This window comes from Chiloscyllium plagiosum, unplaced genomic scaffold (assembly GCF_037043375.1).
Source record: "Chiloscyllium plagiosum isolate Xiang-an unplaced genomic scaffold, Cpla_swu_hap1 HiC_scaffold_53X, whole genome shotgun sequence".
Lineage (NCBI taxonomy): Eukaryota > Metazoa > Chordata > Chondrichthyes > Orectolobiformes > Hemiscylliidae > Chiloscyllium > Chiloscyllium plagiosum.
The window spans coordinates 9,811,085-9,835,167 of NW_028270191.1; the positions used below are offsets into that span (position 1 = coordinate 9,811,085).

General features: G+C 49.6%; 1 protein-coding gene across 1 annotated transcript in view; it reads left to right on the top strand.

The window, feature by feature from the left end:
* LOC122546558 (nck-associated protein 1-like) overlaps positions 1-24,083 on the top strand; it is a 234,902-nt gene that overhangs the window by 198,586 nt on the left and 12,233 nt on the right. The window contains exons 28-29 of the mRNA XM_087985609.1: positions 12,718-12,831; positions 13,577-13,686. Of these exons, the coding sequence (XP_087841735.1) occupies positions 12,718-12,831; positions 13,577-13,686 (224 nt within the window). The remainder of the gene's footprint in view (positions 1-12,717; positions 12,832-13,576; positions 13,687-24,083) is intronic.

Genomic DNA, 24,083 nt, shown 5'->3' on the forward strand with positions numbered 1-24,083 from the left:
CGACAATATCGCTCCAAATCCCACCCAGACTGACATCCGACAATATCGCTCCAAATCCCACCCAGACTGACATCCGACAATATCGCTCCAAATCTCACCCAGACTGACATACTACAATATAGCTCCAAATCCCACCCAGACTGACATCCGACAATAACACTCCAAATCCCTCCCAGACTGACATACTGCAATATCGCTCCAAATCCCACCCAGACTGTCATCCGACAATATCGCTCCAAATCCCACCCAGACTGACATACTACAATATCGCTCCAAATCCCACCCAGACTGTCATCCGACAATATCGCTCCAAATCCCACCCAGACTGACATCCAACAATATCGCTCCAAATCCCACCCAGACTGACATCCGACAATATCGCTCCAAATCCCACCCAGACTGACATCCGACAATATCGCTCCAAATCCCACCCAGACTGACATCTGACAATATCGCTCCAAATCCCACCCAGACTGACATACTACAATATCGCTCCAAATCCCACCCAGACTGACATCCGACAATATCGCTCCAAATCCCACCCAGACTGTCATCCGACAATATCGCTCCAAATCCCACCCAGACTGACATCCAACAATATCGCTCCAAATCCCACCCAGACTGACATCCGACAATATCGCTCCAAATCCCACCCAGACTGACATCCGACAATATCGTTCCAAATCCCACCCAGACTGTCATCCGACAATATCGCTCCAAATCCCACCCAGACTGTCATCCGACAAAATCGCTCCAAATCCCACCCAGACTGACATCCGACAATATCGCGCCAAATCCCACCCAGACTGACATCCGACAATATCGCTCCAAATCCCACCCAGACTGACATCCGACAATATCGCTCCAAATCCCACCCAGACTTTCATCCGACAATATCGCTCCAAATCCCACCCAGACTGACATCCGACAATATCGCTCCAAATCCCACCCAGACTGACATACTACAATATCGCTCCAAATCCCGCCCAGACTGACATCCGACAATATCGCTCCAAATCCCACCCAGACTGACATCCGACAGTATCGCTCCAAATCCCACCCAGACTGACATCCGACAATATCGCTCCAAATCCCACCCAGACTGACATCCGACAATATCGCTCCAAATCCCTCCCAGACTGACATCCGACAATATCGCTCCAAATCCCACCCAGACTGTCATCCGACAATATCGCTCCAAATCCCACCCAGACTGACATCCGACAATATCGCTCCAAATCCCACCCAGACTGACATCCGACAATATCGCTCCAAATCCCACCCAGACTGTCATCCGACAATATCGCTCCAAATCCCACCCAGACTGACATCCGACAATATCGCTCCAAATCCCACCCAGACTGTCATACTACAATATCGCTCCAAATCCCACCCTGACTGTCATACTACAATATCGCTCCAAATCCCACCCAGACTGACATCCGACAATATCGCTCCAAATCCCACCCAGGCTGACATCCGACAATATCGCTCCAAATCCCACCCAGACTGACATCCGACAATATCGCTCCAAATCCCACCCAGACTGACATACTACAATATCGCTCCAAATCCCACCCAGACTGACATCCGACAATATCGCTCCAAATCCCACCCAGACTGACATCCGACAATATCGCTCCAAATCCCACCCAGACTGACATCCGACAATATCGCTCCAAATCCCACCCAGACTGTCATACTACAATATCGCTCTAAATCCCACCCAGACTGACATCCGACAATATCGCTCCAAATCCCACCCAGACTGTCATACTACAATATCGCTCCAAATCCCACCGAGACTGACATCCGACAATATCGCTCCAAATCCCACCCAGACTGACATCCGACAATATCGCTCCAAATCCCACCCAGACTGTCATACTACAATATCGCTCCAAATCCCACCAGGACTGTCATACTACAATATCGCTCCAAATCCCACCCAGACTGACATCCGACAATATCGCTCCAAATCCCACCCAGACTGACATACTACAATATCGCTTCAAATCCCTCCCAGACTGTCATCCGACAATATCGCTCCAAATCCCACCCAGACTGACATCCGACAATATCGCTCCAAATCCCACCCAGACTGACATACTACAATATCGCTCCAAATCCCACCCAGACTGACATCCGACAATATCGCTCCAAATCCCACGCAGACTGTCATACTACAATATCGCTCCAAATCCCACCCAGACTGACATCCGACAATATCGCTCCAAATCCCACGCAGACTGACATCCGACAATAACACTCCAAATCCCTCCCAGACTGACATACTACAATATCGCTCCAAATCCCACCCAGACTGTCATACTACAATATCGCTCCAAATCCCACCCAGACTGACATCCGACAATATCGCTCCAAATCCCACCCAGACTGACATCCGACAATATCGCTCCAAATCCCACCCAGACTGACATCCGACAATATCGCTCCAAATCCCACCCAGACTGACATCTGATAATATCGCTCCAAATCCCACCCAGACTGACATCCGACAATATCGCTCCAAATCCCACCCAGACTGACATACTACAATATCGCTCCAAATCCCACCCAGACTGACATCCGACAATATCGCTCCAAATCCCACCCAGACTGTCATACTACAATATCGCTCCAAATCCCACCCTGACTGACATCTGATAATATCGCTCCAAATCCCACCCAGACTGACATACTACAATCTCGCTCCAAATCCCACCCTGACTGACATCCGACAATATCGCTCCAAATCCCACCCAGACTGACATCCGACAATATCGCTCCAAATCCCACCCAGACTGACATCCGACAATATCGCTCCAAATCCCACCCAGACTGTCATACTACAATATCGCTCCAAATCCCACCCAGACTGTCATCCGACAATATCGCTCCAAATCCCACCCAGACTGACATACTACATTATCGCTCCAAATCCCACCCAGACTGACATCCGACAATATCGCTCCAATCCCACCCAGACTGACATACGACAATATCGCTCCAAATCCCACCCAGACTGACATCCGACAATATCGCTCCAAATCCCACCCAGACTGACATACTACAATATCGCTCCAAATCCCACCCAGACTGACATCCGACAATATCGCTCCAAATCCCACCCAGACTGTCATACTACAATATCGCTCCAAATCCCACCCAGACTGTCATACTACAATATCGCTCCAAATCCCACCCAGACTGACATCCGACAATATCGCTCCAAATCCCACGCAGACTGACATACTACAATACCGCTCCAAATCCCACCCAGACTGACATCCGACAATATCGCTCCAAATCCCACCCAGACTGACATCCGACAATATCGCTCCAAATCCCACCCAGACTGTCATCCAACAATATCGCTCCAAATCCCACCCAGACTGACATCCGACAATATCGCTCCAAATCCCACCCAGACTGACATCCGACAATATCGCTCCAAATCCCACCCAGACTGACATCCGACAATATCGCTCCAAATCCCACCCAGACTGACATACGACAATATCGCTCCAAATCCCACCCAGACTGACATCCGACAATATCGCTCCAAATCCCACCCAGACTGACATCCGACAATATCGCTCCAAATCCCACCCAGACTGACATACTACAATATCGCTCCAAATCCCACCCAGACTGACATCCGACAATATCGCTCCAAATCCCACCCAGACTGTCATCCGACAATATCGCTCCAAATCCCACCCAGACTGTCATCCGACAATATCGCTCCAAATCCCACCCAGACTGTCATCCGACAATATCGCTCCAAATCCCACCCAGACTGACATCCGACAATATCGCGCCAAATCCCACCCAGACTGACATCCGACAATATCGCTCCAAATCCCACCCAGACTGTCATCCGACAATATCGCTCCAAATCCCACCCAGACTTTCATCCGACAATATCGCTCCAAATCCCACCCAGACTGACATCCGACAATATCGCTCCAAATCCCACCCAGACTGACATACTACAATATCGCTCCAAATCCCGCCCTGACTGACATCCGACAATATCGCTCCAAATCCCACCCAGACTGACATCCGACAATATCGCTCCAAATCCCACCCAGACTGACATCCGACAATATCGCTCCAAATCCCACCCAGACTGACATCCGACAATATCGCTCCAAATCCCACCCAGACTGTCATCCGACAATATCGCTCCAAATCCCACCCAGACTGACATCCGACAATATCGCTCCAAATCCCACCCAGACTGACATACTACAATATCGCTCCAAATCCCACCCAGACTGACATCCGACAATATCGCTCCAAATCCCACCCAGACTGTCATCCGACAATATCGCTCCAAATCCCACCCAGACTGACATCCGACAATATCGCTCCAAATCCCACCCAGACTGTCATACTACAATATCGCTCCAAATCCCACCCTGACTGTCATACTACAATATCGCTCCAAATCCCACCCAGACTGACATCCGACAATATCGCTCCAAATCCCACCCAGACTGACATCCGACAATATCGCTCCAAATCCCACCCAGACTGACATCCGACAATATCGCTCCAAATCCCACCCAGACTGACATACTACAATATCGCTCCAAATCCCACCCAGACTGACATCCGACAATATCGCTCCAAATCCCACCCAGACTGACATCCGACAATATCGCTCCAAATCCCACCCAGACTGACATCCGACAATATCGCTCCAAATCCCACCCAGACTGTCATACTACAATATCGCTCCAAATCCCACCCAGACTGTCATACTACAATATCGCTCCAAATCCCACCCAGACTGACATCCGACAATATCGCTCCAAATCCCACCCAGACTGACATCCGACAATATCGCTCCAAATCCCACCCAGACTGTCATACTACAATATCGCTCCAAATCCCACCCAGACTGACATCCGACAATATCGCTCCAAATCCCACCCAGACTGACATACTACAATATCGCTTCAAATCCCTCCCAGACTGTCATCCGACAATATCGCTCCAAATCCCACCCAGACTGACATCCGACAATATCGCTCCAAATCCCACCCAGACTGACATACTACAATATCGCTCCAAATCCCACCCAGACTGACATCCGACAATATCGCTCCAAATCCCACGCAGACTGTCATACTACAATATCGCTCCAAATCCCACCCAGACTGACATCCGACAATATCGCTCCAAATCCCACGCAGACTGACATCCGACAATATCGCTCCAAATCGCACCCAGACTGTCATCCGACAATATTGCTCCAAATCCCACCCAGACTGTCATCCGACAATATCGCTCCAAATCCCACGCAGACTGTCATACTACAATATCGCTCCAAATCCCATCCAGACTGACATACTACAATATCGCTCCAAATCCCACCCAGACTGACATACTACAATATCGCTCCAAATCCCACCCAGACTGACATCCGACAATATCGCTCCAAATCCCACGCAGACTGTCATACTACAATATCGCTCCAAATCCCACCCAGACTGACATACTACAATATCGCTCCAAATCCCACCCAGACTGACATACTACAATATCGCTCCAAATCCCACCCAGACTGTCATCCGACAATATCGCTCCAAATCCCACCCAGACTGACATACTACAATATCGCTCCAAATCCCTCCCAGACTGACATCCGACAATATCGCTCCAAATCCCACCCAGACTGACATACTACAATATCGCTCCAAATCCCACACAGACTGACATCCGACAATATCGCAACAAATCCCACGCAGACTGTCATACTACAATATCGCTCCAAATCCCACCCAGACTGACATCCGACAATATCACTCCAAATCCCACGCAGACTGACATCCGACAATATCGCTCCAAATCCCACCCAGACTGACATCCGACAATATCGCTCCAAATCCCACGCAGACTGACATCCGACAATATCGCTCCAAATCCCACGCAGACTGTCATACGACAATATCGCTCCAAATCCCACACAGACTGACATCCGACAATATCGCTCCAAATCCCACCCAGACTGACATACTACAATATCGCTCCAAATCCCACCCAGACTGACATCCAACAATATCGCTCCAAATCCCACCCAGACTGACATCCGACAATATCGCTCCAAATCCCACGCAGACTGTCATACTACAATATCGCTCCAAATCCCACCCAGACTGACATCCGACAATATCGCTCCAAATCCCACCCAGACTGACATCCGACAATATCGCTCCAAATCCCACCCAGACTGACATCCGACAATATCGCTCCAAATCCCACCCAGACTGTCATCCGACAATATCGCTCCAAATCCCACCCAGACTGACATCCGACAATATCGCTCCAAATCCCACCCAGACTGTCATCCGACAATATCGCTCCAAATCCCACCCAGACTGTCATACTACAATATCGCTCCAAATCCCACCCAGACTGACATCCGACAATATCGCTCCAAATCCGACCCAGACTGTCATCCGACAATATCGCTCCAAATCCCACCCAGACTGACATCCGACAATATCGCTCCAAATCCCACCCAGACTGTCATACTACAATATCGCTCCAAATCCCACCCAGACTGACATACTGAGAAAACGCTTTCATCGCTGGGGTTTGGTGTGAAGTGAATTTACGATTTTGAGCAGACGGGGGTCTCCAGCACAAAGCGGTGACTAATTTCGCCCAAGAGTCTCCAGAGTGACAGAAACGCAAGGTCCAAAATTATGCAACGAGAAACCCAAACGAACTGGAAATCAGAAACCAAAACAGAAATTGCTGGAGATCCTCAGCAGGTCTGGCAGCACCTGTGGAGAGAGAAAGCACAGTTTCTGTCTCGGGTCCAATGACCTTTCTTCAGTTCCAATAAAGGTAAAGTCAGCATAGATCTACTCGACCTTACAGAGAGACGTTTGGTGGTGTTTTCACCCGTGGGTCACCATGCGTCTGGTTAGGGGAGAGGTTGAGATGGAGTGTGGTCACCTCAGCCGGTGTGGGAATTGAACCCACACTTTTAGTCATACTCTGCATCAGAAACCAACCAACTGAGCTTGCCAACTCCTGTCGGGTTGCTAATACCTCTTGCTGTTGACTCCCCGAGGTACTTAGGATCGAATTCTGTTTGGCAAATGCCAACACGTGGTCCCCTCGCCAATATCTATCCCTCATTATAAACAAGTTGGCCGGAGTATTCATCGCATTGCTGATCGTGGGATTGTACTGTGCGCAAAATGGGGCGGCTGCATTTCCCTGCCACAGTGGCTGCACTTTTGAGAAAGCGCCTCGTTGGAGGGAAGGCACATTTCAGGTGCCCAGTGGCCATGAAAGGTGCTATGCAAATGCGCAGCACTGACCCAGAAGCTGGGTCAATGGGACGGCACATCCAGAGGTGAAGCCAGACTTTGTGCGTCCCCTGAGACTTGTTAAACTCTCAACCTGGCATCTGCACGCCGGCTGCTGTGAGAAGTGTGTGCTGGGCACTTGTGCGTTGCCAACAGTGCCAGCTGGGAGCTCTTTCCAGTCAGTGGCTTTTCGTGGCTTCCCACTGCACAATGGCATAAAGGAGGCACTGTTTGTAAGAATCGTGAATGCTTGCAGGTTCACCGCGCTAGTGCTTTTCTGACCATTGCTGCAATCCTATGTTGTTCGAGCTTTCCCATTCTTGTTAAACATTTCCATGCTCCGTGCGGAGCAGCCTGGCCCCTTCCGCAATGCACTTGTGTTGGCTTAATACCAACATCCAGGCATGGAAGACTTTGTCCTGACTTTGGGCATCGCTGGAAGAGGTCTGTGTAGAGCAGGGCAAGATGCTGGAGGAGGAGGAGAACCTGCACCTGGAGGCTATTGTCAAGAAAGGGGTCTTCAGGGAGCGGATAGATTGGGTGCGGGAGTACTCGGGAGCTTGGAGCAAGTCTGAGCTTTGACAGCAGCGGGAAAATCACAGATAGACCTAAGGTTGACTACAGGAAGTGAGGGAAGAGATTGCTGCACCTTTGGTGATGATCTTTGCGCCCTTACTGTCCACTGGAGTGTTACCAGATGATTGGAGAGTGGTAAATGTTATTCCCATGTTCCAGAAATAAATCGGGATAATCCTGGGAATTACAGACCAGTCTGTGGTGGGTAAAGTATTGGAGAGGATTCCAAGAGACAGGATTTATGATTACTTGGAAAACCATAGTTTGATTAGAGATAGTCAGCGTGGCTTTGTGAGGGGCAGGTTATGGCTCAGAAACTTCATTGAATTCTTTGAGGATGTGACAAAACACATAGATGAAGGTAGAGCAGTGGATGTGGTGTACATGGATTTTAGCAAGGCATTTGATAAGGTTCCCCATGGTAGGCTCATTCAGAAAGTACAAAGGCACGGGATACAGGGAAATCTGGCTGTCTGGACACAGGATTGGCTGGTCCATAGAAGACAGAAGGTGGTAGTAGGTGGAAATTATTCAGCCTGGAGCTCGGTGACCAGTGATGTTCCGCAGGGATCTATTCTGGGAATTCTGCTCTTTATGATATTTATAAATGACTTGGATGAGGAAGTGGAAGGGTGGGTTAGTAAGTTTGTCGATGACCTGAAGGTTGATGGAGTGGTGATTGTGTGGAGGACTGTTGTAGGTTGCAATGGGGCATTGACAGGATGCAGAGCTGGGCTGAGACATGGCAGATGGAGTTCAACCCGAAAAGTGCAAGGGGATTCATTTTGGAAGGTCAAATTTGAATGCAGATTACAGGGTTAAAGACGGGATTCTTGGCAGTGTGGAGGAACAGAGGGATCTTGGGGTCCACATCCATAGATCCCTCAGTTGACAGGGTTGTTAAGAAGGCGTGTGGTGTGTTGGCTTTCATTAGCGGGGGATTGAGTTTAAGAGCCACGAGATTATGCTGCAGCTCTATAAAGCCCTGGTTAGACCACACTTGGAATATTGTGTTCAGTTCTGGTCACCTCATTATAGGAAGGATGTGGAAGCTTGAGAGAGGGTACAAAGGAGATTTACCAGGATGCTGCCTGGGCTGGAGGGCAGGTCTTATGTAGAAAGGTTAAGGGGGCCAGGGCTTTTTCTATCTGAGCGAAGAAGGATGAGAGATGACTTGAGAGAGGTGTATAAGATGACGAGAGACATAGATACAGTGGATAGCCAAAGACTTTTCCCCAGGGTGGAAATGTCTATCATGAGGGGACGTAATTTTAAGGTGATGAGAGGAAGGTTTAGGGGCAATGTCAGAGGTAGGTTCTTTACACAGAGAGTGGTGGCTGTGTGGAATGCACTGCCAGCAGTGGTAGGAGACTCAGATATATTAGGGACATTTAAGTGACCCTTGGATAGGCACATGGATGATAGTACAATGAAGGGAATTATTCTGATCTTTGAGTCAGATAAATGGCTGGCACAACATCGAGGGCCGAAGGGCCTGGACTGTGCTGTTCTAGGTTCCCCAGCAGTGCCTCTTCTGCCTTCCTTGACAAGGGGCACTCTCTCTCTCTCTCTCTGTTTCTCTCTCTCTCTCTGTTTCTTTCTCTCTCTGTCTGTCTCTCTCTCTCTCTCTCTGTTTCTTTCTCGCTCTGTTTCTCTCTCTCTCTCTGTCTCTCTCTCTCTCTCTCTGTTTCTCTCTCGCTCTGTTTCTCTCTCTCTCTCTGTCTCTCTCTCTCTCTCTCTCTCTGTTTCTCTCTCGCTCTGTTTCTCTCTCTCTCTGTCTCTCTCTCTCTCTCTCTCTGTTTCTCTCTCGCTCTGTTTCTCTCTCTCTCTCTGTCTCTCTCTCTCTCTCTGTTTCTTTCTCTCTCTGTCTGTCTGTCTGTCTCTCTCTCTCTCTCTCTGGATTTGTCGTCTTTGGCTGTGTTTTCCCATGAGCCCCTTTTTCAGCATGGTCCTCTCATCGGTGTGACACTGGGATGCCAGCTTGCCCTGTGGTGAGCGGACACCTACGATAAGTCTTCCCTCCATGCCTGGCTGGTTGGCACACTTGTGTCTGGGGCATGTGCTGCGATAGGGACAGTCCCCAGCATGAGCCGATATGAGGCGGACACTGAGCAGCTTTCAGACCACAGTAACAGGTTGGAGTCGCTCTTTGTGGCTGCAATGTCACATGAGGGTGTCTCTTCAACTTTGCACCCTTCTTCCTCCTTCTCCACCGCCCAGGAAGGCGCTGATACTAGCTCCTCAGAGTGGAAAGAGGCCAAGGTTTGGGTGGTGAAAGATCCATGATCTCACACCATCCGCAAGCCGGGTCTGGTCGAGACAGAGTGGAGAGGGAGATGCAGAATAGGCGAAGGGACATCCGATATCAGGTCAGGCTGGTCCGAATCACACCTGCCTCGCTGGCGGTCGCGAGAACGGTCATCATCAGGACAGGCAAGAGACGAAGGAACTGCGGCTGCTGGAAATCTGAAGCCAAACCAGAAATGCAGAGAGAAACAGTCCAGTTTTGACACAACCTGAGCTGCTTTCTCCATCGTGGGCGGCACGGTGGCACAGTGGTTAGCACTGCTGCCTCACAGCGCCAGAGACCCGGGTTCAATTCCCGCCTCAGGCGACTGACTGTGTGGAGTTTGCACATTCTCCCCGTGTCTGCGTGGGTTTCCTCCGGGTGCTCCGGTTTCCTCCCACAGTCCAAAGATGTGCAGGTCAGGTGAATTGGCCATGCTAAATTGCCCATAGTGTTAGGTGAAGGGATAAGTGTAGGGGAATGGGTCTGGGTGGGTTGCGCTTCGGCGGGGCGGTGTGGACTTGTTGGGCCGAAGGGCCTGTTTCCACACTGTAAGTAATCTAATCGAATCTAATCTAGTTTTAAAACGTGTGAGTAAGAGTGTGTGTGTGAGTGCATTTGTGACAGTGTGTGTGAGAGAGAATGAGTGTGTTGGTGTAAATGAGAGAGTGTCAGTGTGTGTGAGACAGAATGTGTGTGAATATGTAAGAGTGAGAGTGTGTGTGTGAATATGTGTGTGTGCGTGTGTGAATATATGAGTGTGTGTGAGAGAGTGTGCGTGAATATGTGTGTGTAAGAGTGTGAGTGTGTGTGTGAGAGTGTGTAAGTGAGTGTGAGTGTATGTAAGAGTGAGTGAGTGTGTGTGAGAGTGAGTGTGTGTGTGTGTGGGAGAGTGCGTGTGAGAGTGTGTGTGAGAGTGAGTGTGTGAGTGTGCGTGAGAGTGTGTGAGTGTGTGCGTGAGAGTGAGTGTGTGTGTGTGAGAGTGTGTGTGTAAGAGTGTGAGTGTATGTGTGAGAGTGTAAGAGTGAGTGTGTGTGAGAGTGTGTATGTGAGTGTGTGTGTAAGAGTGTGAGTAAGAGTGTGTGAGTGTGTGTGTGTGTAAGAGTGAGTGTGAATGCGTGTGAGTGTGTGTGAGTGTGCGTGTGAGAGAGTGCATGTGTGAGTGGGTGTGAGAGTGTGTGTGTGAGTGTGTGTGTGAGAGAGTTCTTGTGTGAGTGTGTGTGAGAGTGTGTATGTGTGTGAGTGAGAGTGTGTGTATGAGAGTGTGTGAGTGTGTGTGTGTGTAAATGTGTGTGAGAGTGTGTGTGAGTGTGAGTGTGTGTGTGTAAAGGAGTGTGTGTGTGAGAGTGTGTGTGAGTGTGAGTGTGTGTGTGTGTGTGTGTGTAAGAGTGTGAGTGTGTGAGTGAGTGAGTGAGAGTGTGTGTGAGTGTGAGTGAGAGTGTGTGTGTGTAAGAGTGTGAGTGAGTGTGTGTGTCTGAGTGTGTGTGTGTAAGAGTGTGAGTGTGTGAGTGAGTGAGTTGAGAATGTGTGTGTGAGTGTGAGTGTGTGTGTGTAAAGGAGTGTGTGTGTGAGAGTGTGTGTGAGTGTGAGTGTGTGTGTGTGTGTGTAAGAGTGTGAGTGTGTGTGTGAGTGTGAGTGAGTGAGAGTGTGTGTGTGTAAGAGTGTGAGTGAGTGAGTGTGTGTGTGTGAGTGTGAGTGTGTGTGTGTAAGAGTGTGAGTGTGTGAGTGAGTGAGTTGAGAATGTGTGTGTGAGTGTGAGTGTGTGTGTGTAAGAGTGTGAGTATGTGTGAGTGAGTTGAGAGTGTGTGTGTGTGTGTAAGAGTGTGAGTGAGTGAGAGTGTGTGTGTGAGTGTGAGTGTGTGTGTGTAAGAGTGAGAGTGTGTGTGTGAGTGTGTGTGTGAGTGAGTGAGTGAGAGTGTGTGTGTGAGTGTGAGTGTGTGCGTGTAAGAGTGTGAGTGAGTGAGTGAGTGAGTGAGAGTGTGAGGGGATCATTGCCAGCCCAGGCCGTGTTGCGGTGTATCCGCTGGCCAGAGGCAGTGGGGTTGGGATCATTGCGCTTCCTCCTGCACTGTGCCCATGCCCCTCAGACTGTGCTGGCGGTGTACTCCCTTGGCAGCCTGGCCACGCTGCTGCTTCCTGAGGGGGCCTGCAGCTTGCCGATGGACAGAGGCCATCTCCCCTTCACTCCGCTCCCTGCCACGATTGCCGTGTTGGAACGGGCTTGCTCCAGGGTTTGTTAGGGACTGAGAACTCTGACAAGGGAAGAGAGCTCTCCCTGTCAGCCACAGTGTGGGTCCTGCAGGAGGCTGAAGGGCGACCAGTATGTAATGGCTGAGACAGAGTCAGTGTGGCTGGAATGCAAGAGCGATGGGAACGGGCAGTGATTCCCAGCAATGGATACAGATTCATCACGTTACAATACCCACCCTCCATGTCAGGGTGATCCGATCACAAGCTGCACGCTCCTCGGAACGGCCGGACTGACTCACAGCTCACCATTCCTTTCTTTGTTCCCAGAGGCTTCCACCGAAGACGATTACAAACTGACCAACCTCCTGATGGTTTACATCGCGGTCTCTCTGCCCACTCTCGCCATGGAGCCCATGTCCATCTATAATCAGGAGCACCAGGGTAAGCAGCCAAACAGAGCCAGCGGGCGGATGCTGGCCACAGCACGATGCATTGCAATAGCGCCTGCTTCCTTCGAGAAGAAGCAGTCTGATGGGCTTCACGTCCTGTTTGTGATGAGAGAGGGGGCATCGGTGCAAATGACACAACTCTGGGAAGCAGAGGGAGATCCCAGGCAAGGCGGGGCAGGGCTTCACAGGCAGGGGGATGCTAGGGAGTGACATAGAGGATACCATCTCCCCTGTGGGTTGGGTTGGGTGGGGGTCTCCCCTGTGGGTTGGGGTTGGGTGGGGGTCTCCCATGTGGGTTGGGGCTGGGTGGGGGTCTCCCCCGTGGGTTGGGGCTGGATGGGGGTCTCCCCTGTGAGTTGGGGCTGGGTGGGGGTCTCCCCTGTGAGTTGGGGCTGGGTGGGGGTCTCCCATGTGGGTTGGGGCTGGGTGGGGGTCTCCCCCGTGGGTTGGGGCTGGATGGGGGTCTCCCCTGTGGGTTGGGGCTGGGTGGGGGTCTCCCCTGTGGGTTGGGTTGGGTGGGGGTCTCCCCTGTGAGTTGGGGCTGGGTGGGGGTCTCCCCTGTGAGTTGGGGCTGGGTGGGGGTCTCCCATGTGGGTTGGGGCTGGGTGGGGGTCTCCCCTGTGGGTTGGGGCTGGGTGGGGGTCTCCCCTGTGAGTTAGGGCTGGGTGGGGATCTCCCCTGTGGGTTATATCCTGCTGCATTCTGATCATTCAGCCTCCTCACGCTCTCCCTTTCAGGTCACCGCAACAATATCCATTGTGCAGCCAAAGCCATCAATGAGGTTGCAGCTGCCCTGTACACCATTCACAAGAAGGACATCCGAAAACACCTGCTGGAATTCCTCGCGGTGAGGCACACTTTGTGGTGTTCGTTGTTGTGGATTGCTGTTGGCTTGGGTGCTGTGTGTTGCTTTGGTAATACTCACATTTACCTGTGCTGTGGCAAGTGGCGATGCAGAGTGATGGTCGATGTAGCTGAGCAGGAAACTCTCCCAGTCGTGCGTGCACACGCATGTGTGTGTGTGTCTGTGTGTACATCTGTGTGAGCATCTATGGTGTCTGAGTGTGTGTGAGTGAGTATGTGTGGTGTCTGTGTGTGTGAGAGTGAGTATGTGTGTGTCTGTGTGTGTGTGAGAGTGAGTATGTGTGGTGTCTGTGTGTGTGAGAGTGAGTATGTGTGGTGTCTGTGTGTGTGAGAGTGAGTATGTGTGGTGTCTGTGTGTGTGTGAGTGAGTATGTGTGGTGTCTGTGTGTGTGTGTGTGAGAGTGAGTATGTGTGGTGTCTGTGTGTGTGTGAGATTGAGTATGTCTGGTGTCTGTGTCTGTGTGTGTGTGTGAGTGAGTATGTGTGGTGTCTGTGTGTGTGAGAGTGAGTATGTGTGTGTCTGTGTGTGTGTGAGAGTGAGTATGTGTGGTGTCTGTGTGTGTGAGAGTGAGTATGTGTGTGTCTGTGTGTGTGTGAGAGTGAGTATGTGTGGTGTCTGTGTGTGTGTGAGTGAGTATGTGTGGTGTCTGTGTGTGTGTGTGTGTGAGTGAGTATGTGTGGTGTCTGTGTGTGTGTGAGTGAGTATGTGTGGTGTCTGTGTGTGTGTGTGAGTGAGTATGTGTGGTGTCTGTGTGTGTGTGAGTGAGTATGTGTGGTGCCTGTGTGTGTGTGAGAGTGAGTATGTGTGGTGTCTGTGTGTGTGTGTGTGTGAGTGAGTATGTGTGGTGTCTGTGTGTGTGTGAGTGAGTATGTGTGGTGTCTGTGTGTGTGTGTGAGTGAGTATGTGTGGTGCCTGTGTGTGTGTGAGAGTGAGTATGTGTGGTGTCTGTGTGTGTGTGAGATTGAGTATGTCTGGTGTCTGTGTCTGTGTGTGTGTGTGAGTGAGTATGTGTGGTGTCTGTGTGTCTGTGAGTGAGTATGTGTGGTGTCTGTGTGTGTGTGAGAGTGAGTATGTGTGGTGTCTGTGTGTGTGTGAGAGTGAGTATGTCTGGTGTCTGTGTCTGTGTGTGTGTGAGTGAGTATGTGTGGTGTCTGTGTGTGTGTGTGTGAGAGTGAGTATGTGTGGTGTCTGTGTGTGTGTGAGTGAGTATGTGTGGTGTCTGTGTGTGTGTGAGATTGAGTATGTCTGGTGTCTGTGTGTGTGTGTGAGAGTGAGTATGTGTGGTGTCTGTGTATGTGTGAGAGTGAGTATGTCTGGTGTCTGTGTGTGTGTGAGTGAGTATGTGTGGTGTCTGTGTGTGTGTGAGATTGAGTATGTCTGGTGTCTGTGTCTGTGTGTGTGTGTGAGTGAGTATGTGTGGTGTCTGTGTGTGTGAGAGTGAGTATGTGTGTGTCTGTGTGTGTGTGTGAGTGAGTATGTGTGGTGTCTGTGTGTGTGTGTGTGTGAGTGAGTATGTGTGGTGTCTGTGTGTGTGTGAGTGAGTATGTGTGGTGTTGTGTGTGTGTGTGTGAGTGAGTATGTGTGGTGTCTGTGTGTGTGTGAGTGAGTATGTGTGGTGTCTGTGTGTGTGTGAGTGAGTATGTGTGTGTCTGTGTGTGTGTGAGAGTGAGTATGTGTGTGTCTGTGTGTGTGTGAGAGTGAGTATGTGTGGTGTCTGTGTGTGTGTGAGTGAGTATGTGTGGTGTCTGTGTGTGTGTGAGAGTGAGTATGTGTGGTGTCTGTGTGTGTGTGTGAGTGAGTATGTGTGGTGTCTGTGTGTGTGTGAGTGAGTATGTGTGGTGTCTGTGTGTGTGTGAGTGAGTATGTGTGGTGTCTGTGTGTGTGTGTGAGTGAGTATGTGTGGTGTCTGTGTGTGTGTGAGTGAGTACGTGTGGTGTCTGTGTGTGTGTGAGAGTGAGTATGTGTGTGTCTGTGTGTGTGTGAGAGTGAGTATGTGTGGTGTCTGTGTGTGTGAGAGTGAGTATGTGTGTGTCTGTGTGTGTGTGAGAGTGAGTATGTGTGGTGTCTGTGTGTGTGTGAGTGAGTATGTGTGGTGTCTGTGTGTGTGTGTGTGTGAGTGAGTATGTGTGGTGTCTGTGTGTGTGTGAGTGAGTATGTGTGGTGTCTGTGTGTGTGTGTGAGTGAGTATGTGTGGTGTCTGTGTGTGTGTGAGTGAGTATGTGTGGTGTCTGTGTGTGTGTGAGATTGAGTATGTCTGGTGTCTGTGTCTGTGTGTGTGTGTGAGTGAGTATGTGTGGTGTCTGTGTGTCTGTGAGTGAGTATGTGTGGTGTCTGTGTGTGTGTGTGAGTGAGTATGTGTGGTGTCTGTGTGTGTGTGAGAGTGAGTATGTCTGGTGTCTGTGTCTGTGTGTGTGTGTGAGTGAGTATGTGTGGTGTCTGTGTGTCTGTGAGTGAGTATGTGTGGTGTCTGTGTGTGTGTGAGAGTGAGTATGTGTGGTGTCTGTGTCTGTGTGTGTGTGTGAGTGAGTATGTGTGGTGTCTGTGTGTGTGTGAGATTGAGTATGTCTGGTGTCTGTGTCTGTGTGTGTGTGTGAGTGAGTATGTGTGGTGTCTGTGTATGTGTGAGAGTGAGTATGTCTGGTGTCTGTGTGTGTGTGAGTGAGTATGTGTGGTGTCTGTGTGTGTGAGAGTGAGTATGTGTGGTGTCTGTGTGTGTGAGAGTGAGTATGTGTGGTGTCTGTGTGTGTGTGAGAGTGAGTATGTCTGGTGTCTGTGTGTGTGTGAGTGAGTATGTGTGGTGTCTGTGTGTGTGAGAGTGAGTATGTGTGGTGTCTGTGTGTGTGAGAGTGAGTATGTGTGGTGTCTGTGTGTGTGTGAGAGTGAGTATGTGTGGTGTCTGTGTGTCTGTGAGTGAGTATGTGTGGTGTCTGTGTGTGTGTGAGAGTGAGTATGTGTGGTGTCTGTGTGTGTGTGAGAGTGAGTATGTCTGGTGTCTGTGTGTGTGTGTGAGTGAGTATGTGTCTGTGTGTGTGTGAGAGTGAGTATGTGTGGTGTCTGTGTGTCTGTGAGTGAGTATGTGTGTGTGTCTGTGTGTGTGAGAGTGAGTATGTGTGGTGTCTGTGTGTCTGTGAGTGAGTATGTCTGGTGTCTGTGTGTGTGTGAGAGTGAGTATGTCTGGTGTCTCTGTGTGTGTGAGAGTGAGTATGTGTGTGTGTCTGTGTGTGTGTGAGTGAGTATGTGTGGTGTCTGTGTGTGTGTGAGAGTGAGTATGTGTGGTGTCTGTGTGTGTGAGGGTGAGTATGTGTGGTGTCTGTGTGTGTATGTGAGTGAGTATGTGTGGTGTCTGTGTGTGTGAGAGTGAGTATGTGTGGTGTGTGTGTGAGCGTGAGTATGTGTGGTTACTGTGTATGTGTGAGAGTGAGTATGTGTGGTTACTGTGTATGTGTGAGAGTGAGTATGTGTGGTGTCTGTGTGTGTGTCTGTGAGTGAGTATGTGTGGTGTCTGTGTGTGTGTGAGAGTGAGTACGTGTGGTGTCTGTGTGTGTGTCTGTGAGTGAGTATGTGTGGTGTCTGTGTGTGTGAGAGTGAGTATGTGTGGTTACTGTGTATGTGTGAGAGTGAGTATGTGTGGTGTCTGTGTGTGTGTGAGAGTGAGTACGTGTGGTGTCTGTGTGTGTGTCTGTGAGTGAGTATGTGTGGTGTCTGTGTGTGTGTGAGAGTGAGTACGTGTGGTGTCTGTGTGTGTGTCTGTGAGTGAGTATGTGTGGTGTCTGTGTGTGTGAGAGTGAGTATGTGTGGTGTCTGTGTGTGTGTGTGTGAGAGTGAGTATGTGTGGTGTCTGGTGTCTGTGTGTGTGAGAGTGAGTATGTGTGTGGTGTCTGTGTGTGTGTGAGAGTGAGTATGTGTGGTGTCTGTGTGTGTGTGAGAGTGAGTATGTGTGGTGTCTGTGTGTGTGAGAGTGAGTATGTCTGGTGTTGTGTGTGTGTGTGTGAGTGAGTGTGTGTGGTGTCTGTGTGTGTGAGAGTGAGTATGTGTGGTGTCTGTGTGTGTGTGAGAGTGAGTATGTGTGGTGTCTGTGTGTGTGTGTGAGTGAGTGTGTGTGGTGTCTGTGTGTGTGAGAGTGAGTATGTGTGGTGTCTGTGTGTGTGAGAGTGAGTATGTGTGGTGTCTGTGTGTGTGTGAGAGTGAGTACGTGTGGTGTCTGTGTGTGTGTGTGTGAGAGTGAGTATGTGTGGTGTGTGTGTGAGAGTGAGTATGTGTGGTGTCTGTGTATGTGTGAGAGTGAGTATGTGTGGTGTCTGTGTGTGTGTCTGTGAGTGAGTATGTGTGGTGTCTGTGTGTGTGTGAGAGTGAGTACGTGTGGTGTCTGTGTGTGTGTCTGTGAGTGAGTATGTGTTGTGTCTGTGTGTGTGTGAGAGTGAGTATGTGTGGTGTCTGTGTGTGTGAGAGTGAGTATGTGTGGTGTCTGTGTGTGTGTGAGAGTGAGTGTGTGTGTCTGTGTGTGTGAGAGTGAGTATGTGTGGTGTCTGTGTGTGTGTGTGTGAGTGAGTGTGTGTGGTGTCTGTGTGTGTGTGTGAGTGAGTATGTGTGGTGTCTGTGTGTGTGTGAGAGTGAGTATGTGTGGTGTCTGTGTGTGTGAGAGTGAGTATGTGTGGTGTCTGTGTGTGTGAGAGTGAGTATGTGTGGTGTCTGTGTGTGTGTGTGAGTGAGTGTGTGTGGTGTCTGTGTGTGCGAGAGTGAGTATGTGTGGTGTCTGTGTGTGTGTGAGAGTGAGTATGTGTGGTGTCTGTGTGTGTGTGAGAGTGAGTATGTGTGGTGTCTGTGTGTGTGAGTGAGTGAGTGTGGTGTCGGTGTGTGTGTGTGAGAGTGAGTATGTGTGGTGTCTGTGTGTGTGTGAGAGTGAGTATGTGTGGTGTCTGTGTGTGTGTGAGAGTGAGTATGTGTGGTGTCTGTGTGTGTGAGTGAGTGAGTGTGGTGTCTGTGTGTGTGTGTGAGAGTGAGTATGTGTGGTGCCTGTGTGTGTGTGAGAGTGAGTATGTGTGGTGTCTGTGTGTCTGTGAGTGAGTATGTGTGTGTGTCTGTGTGTGTGAGAGTGAGTATGTGTGGTGTCTGTGTGTCTGTGAGTGAGTATGTCTGGTGTCTGTGTGTGTGTGAGAGTGAGTATGTCTGGTGTCTCTGTGTGTGTGAGAGTGAGTATGTGTGTGTGTCTGTGTGTGTGTGAGTGAGTATGTGTGGTGTCTGTGTGTGTGTGAGAGTGAGTATGTGTGGTGTCTGTGTGTGTGAGGGTGAGTATGTGTGGTGTCTGTGTGTGTATGTGAGTGAGTATGTGTGGTGTCTGTGTGTGTGAGAGTGAGTATGTGTGGTGTCTGTGTGTGTGTGAGAGTGAGTATGTGTGTGTGTCTGTGTGTGTGTGAGTGAGTATGTGTGGTGTCTGTGTGTCTGTGAGAGTGAGTATGTGTGGTGTCTGTGTGTGTGAGAGTGAGTATGTGTGGTGTCTGTGTGTGTGTGTGTGAGAGTGAGTATGTGTGGTGTCTGGTGTCTGTGTGTGTGAGAGTGAGTATGTGTGTGTGTCTGTGTGTGTGTGAGTGAGTATGTGTGGTGTCTGTGTGTGTGTGAGAGTGAGTATGTGTGGTGTCTGTGTGTGTGTGAGAGTGAGTATGTGTGGTGTCTGTGTGTGTGAGAGTGAGTATGTCTGGTGTTGTGTGTGTGTGTGTGAGTGAGTGTGTGTGGTGTCTGTGTGTGTGAGAGTGAGTATGTGTGGTGTCTGTGTGTGTGTGAGAGTGAGTATGTGTGGTGTGTGTGTGAGAGTGAGTATGTGTGGTTACTGTGTATGTGTGAGAGTGAGTATGTGTGGTTACTGTGTATGTGTGAGAGTGAGTATGTGTGGTGTCTGTGTGTGTGTCTGTGAGTGAGTATGTGTGGTGTCTGTGTGTGTGTGAGAGTGAGTACGTGTGGTGTCTGTGTGTGTGTCTGTGAGTGAGTATGTGTGGTGTCTGTGTGTGTGAGAGTGAGTATGTGTGGTGTCTGTGTGTGTGTGTGTGAGTGAGTATGTGTGGTGTCTGTGTGTGTGAGAGTGAGTATGTGTGGTGTCTGTGTGTGTGTGTGTGAGAGTGAGTATGTGTGGTGTCTGGTGTCTGTGTGTGTGAGAGTGAGTATGTGTGTGGTGTCTGTGTGTGTGTGTGTGAGAGTGAGTATGTGTGTGGTGTCTGTGTGTGTGAGAGTGAGTATGTGTGGTGTCTGTGTGTGTGTGAGAGTGAGTATGTGTGGTGTCTGTGTGTGTGAGAATGAGTATGTCTGGTGTTGTGTGTGTGTGTGTGAGTGAGTGTGTGTGGTGTCTGTGTGTGTGAGAGTGAGTATGTGTGGTGTCTGTGTGTGTGTGAGAGTGAGTACGTGTGGTGTCTGTGTGTGTGTGTGTGAGTGAGTATGTGTGGTGTGTGTGTGAGAGTGAGTATGTGTGGTGTCTGTGTATGTGTGAGAGTGAGTATGTGTGGTGTCTGTTTGTGTGTCTGTGAGTGAGTATGTGTGGTGTCTGTGTGTGTGTGAGAGTGAGTACGTGTGGTGTCTGTGTGTGTCTGTGAGTGAGTATGTGTGGTGTCTGTGTGTGTGTGAGAGTGAGTACGTGTGGTGTCTGTGTGTGTGTCTGTGAGTGAGTATGTGTTGTGTCTGTGTGTGTGTGAGAGTGAGTATGTGTGGTGTCTGTGTGTGTCTGTGAGTGAGTATGTGTGGTGTCTGTGTGTGTGTGAGAGTGAGTACGTGTGGTGTCTGTGTGTGTGTCTGTGAGTGAGTATGTGTTGTGTCTGTGTGTGTGTGAGAGTGAGTATGTGTGGTGTCTGTGTGTGTGTGAGAGTGAGTGTGTGTGTCTGTGTGTGTGAGAGTGAGTATGTGTGGTGTCTGTGTGTGTGTGTGTGAGTGAGTGTGTGTGGTGTCTGTGTGTGTGTGTGAGTGAGTATGTGTGGTGTCTGTGTGTGTGTGAGAGTGAGTATGTGTGGTGTCTGTGTGTGTGAGAGTGAGTATGTGTGGTGTCTGTGTGTGTGAGAGTGAGTATGTCTGGTGTCTGTGTGTGTGTGTGAGTGAGTGTGTGTGGTGTCTGTGTGTGTGAGAGTGAGTATGTGTGGTGTCTGTGTGTGTGTGAGAGTGAGTATGTGTGGTGTCTGTGTGTGTGTGAGAGTGAGTATGTGTGGTGTCTGTGTGTGTGAGTGAGTGAGTGTGGTGTCTGTGTGTGTGTGTGAGAGTGAGTATGTGTGGTGTCTGTGTGTGTGTGAGAGTGAGTATGTGTGGTGCCTGTGTGTGTGTGAGAGTGAGTATGTGTGGTGTCTGTGTGTGTGTGAGTGAGTGTGTGTGGTGTCTGTGTGTGTGAGAGTGAGTATGTGTGGTGTCTGTGTGTGTGTGAGAGTGAGTATGTGTGGTGTCTGTGTGTGTGTGAGTGAGTGTGTGTGGTGTCTGTGTGTGTGTGAGAGTGAGTATGTGTGGTGTCTGTGTGTGTGAGAGTGAGTATGTGTGGTGTCTGTGTGTGTGTGAGAGTGAGTATGTGTGGTGTCTGTGTGTGTGTGTGAGTGAGTATGTGTGGTGTCTGTGTGTGTGTGTGAGTGAGTATGTGTGGTGCCTGTGTGTGTGTGAGTGAGTATGTGTGGTGTCTGTGTGTGTGTGAGAGTGAGTATGTGTGGTGTCTGTGTGTGTGTGAGAGTGAGTATGTGTGGTGTCTGTGTGTGTGTGAGAGTGAGTATGTGTGGTGTCTGTGTGTGTGAGAGTGAGTATGTGTGGTGTCTGTGTGTCTGTGAGTGAGTATGTGTGGTGTCTGTGTGTGTGTGAGAGTGAGTATGTGTGGTGTCTGTGTGTGTGTGAGAGTGAGTATGTGTGGTGTCTGTGTGTGTGTGTGAGTGAGTATGTGTGGTGTCTGTGTGTGTGTGAGAGTGAGTATGTGTGGTGTCTGTGTGTGTGTGAGAGTGAGTATGTGTGGTGTCTGTGTGTGTGTGTGTGAGTGAGTATGTGTGGTGCCTGTGTGTGTGAGAGTGAGTATGTGTGGTGTCTGTGTGTGTGTGTGAGTCAGTATGTGTGGTGTCTGTGTGTCTGTGAGTGAGTATGTTTGGTGTCTGTGTGTGTGTGTGAGTGAGTATGTGTGGTGTCTGTGTGTGTGAGAGTGAGTATGTGTGGTGTCTGTGTGTGTGTGAGTGAGTATGTCTGGTGTCTGTGTGTGTGAGAGTGAGTATGTCTGGTGTCTGTGTGTGTGTGAGTGAGTATGTGTGGTGTCTGTGTGTGTGTGAGTGTGTATGTGTGGTGTCTGTGTGTGTGTGAGATTGAGTATGTCTGGTGTCTGTGTGTGTGAGAGTGAGTATGTGTGTGTGTCTGTGTGTGTGAGAGTGAGTATGTGTGGTGTCTGTGTGTGTGTGAGAGTGAGTATGTGTGGTGTCTGTGTGTGTGAGAGTGAGTATGTGTGGTGTCTGTGTGTGTGTGTGTGAGTGTGTGTGGTGTCTGTGTGTGTGTGTGTGAGTGTGTGTGGTGTCTGTGTGTGTGTGAGAGTGAGTATGTCTGGTGTCTGTGTGTGTGTGAGAGTGAGTATGTGTGGTGTCTGTGTGTGTGTGTGAGTGAGTATGTGTGGTGTCTGTGTGTGTGTGAGTGAGTATGTGTGGTGTCTGTGTGTGTGTGAGAGTGAGTATGTGTGGTGTCTGTGTGTGTGTGAGAGTGAGTATGTCTGGTGTCTGTGTGTGTGTGAGAGTGAGTATGTGTGGTGTCTGTGTGTGTGTGAGAGTGAGTATGTCTGGTGTCTGTGTGTGTGTGAGAGTGAGTATGTGTGGTGTCTGTGTGTGTGTGTGAGTGAGTGTGTGTGGTGTCTGTGTGTGTGTGTGAGTGAGAGAGTATGTATGTGTGTGGGGGGTGTCTGAGTGTGTGTGTGTGTGAGAGAGTATGTGTGTGTGTACTTGTGTGAGTGAGAGTATGTGTGTGTACGTGTGTGAGTGAGAGTATGTGTGTGTGAGAGAGTATGTGTGTGTACGTGTGTGAGTGAGAGCATGTGTGTGTGTGAGAGAGTATGTGTGTGTATACGTGTGTGAGTGAGAGTATGTGTGTGTGAGTGAGAGTATGTGTGTGTGTGTACGTGTGTGAGTGAGAGTGTGTGTGTGTGTGAGAGTATGTGTGTGTATACGTGTGTGAGTGAGAGTATGTGTGTGAGTGAGAGTATGTGTGTGTATACATGTGTGAGTGAGAGTATGTGTGTGAGTGAGAGTATGTGTGTGTGTACGTGTGTGAGTGAGAGTATGTGTGTGAGTGAGAGTATGTGTGTGTGTACGTGTGAGTGAGAGTGTGTGTGTGAGTGAGAGTATGTGTGTGGGTGTGTGAGTGAGAGTATATGTGTGTGTGAGAGAGTATGTGTGTGTGAGAGAGTATGTGTGTGTGTGTGTGTGTGTGTGTGAGAGCGAGTATGTGTGTGTGTGTACGTGTGTGAGTGAGAGTATGTGTGTGTGTGAGAGAGTATGTGTGTGTGTACATGTGTAAGTGAGAGTATGTGTGTGTGTGAGAGTATGTGTGTGTGTACGTGTGTGAGTGAGTATGTGTGTGTGTGTGAGAGTACGTGTGTGTGTGAGAGAGTATGTGTGCGTGTAAGTGTGTGAGTGAGTATGTGTGTGTGTGAGAGTATGTGTGTGTGCGAGAGAGTATATGTGTGTGTACATGTGTGAGACTGTATGTGTGTGTGTGAGACAGTATGTGTGTGTGTACGTGTGTGTGAGAGTATGTGTGTGTGTGAGAGAGTATGTGTGTGTGTACGTGTGTAAATGAGAGTATGTGTGTGTGTGAGAGAGTATGTGTGTGTGTATGTGTGAGAGAGTATGTGTGTGTACGTGTGTGAGTGAGAGTATGTGTGTGTGAGAGAGTATGTGTGTGTGCGTGTGTGAGACAGTATGTGTGTGAGAGAGATTATGTGTGTGTACGTGTGTGAGTGAGAGTATGTGTGTGTGTGAGAGAGTATGTGTGTGTGTACGTGTGTGAGTGAGAGTATGTGTGTGTGTGAGAGAGTATGTGTGTGTGTACGCGTGTGAGTGAGAGTATGTGTGTGTGTGTGAGTGAGAGTATGTGTGTGTGTGAGAGAGTATGTGTGTGTGAGAGAGAGTATGTGTGTACGTGTGTGAGTGAGAGTATGTGTGTGTGAGAGAGAGTATGTGTGTGTGTACATGTGTGAGTGAGAGTATGTGTGTGTGTGAGAGAGTATGTGTGTGTGTACGTGTGTGAGTGAGAGTATGTGTGTGCCTGAGTGAGAGTATGTGAGTGTGCGAGAGAGTATGTGTGTGTGTACATGTGTGAGACTGTATGTGTGTGTGAGAGAGTATGTGTGTGTGTACGTGTGTGTGTGAGAGTATGTGTGTGTGTATGTGTGTGAGAGAGTATGT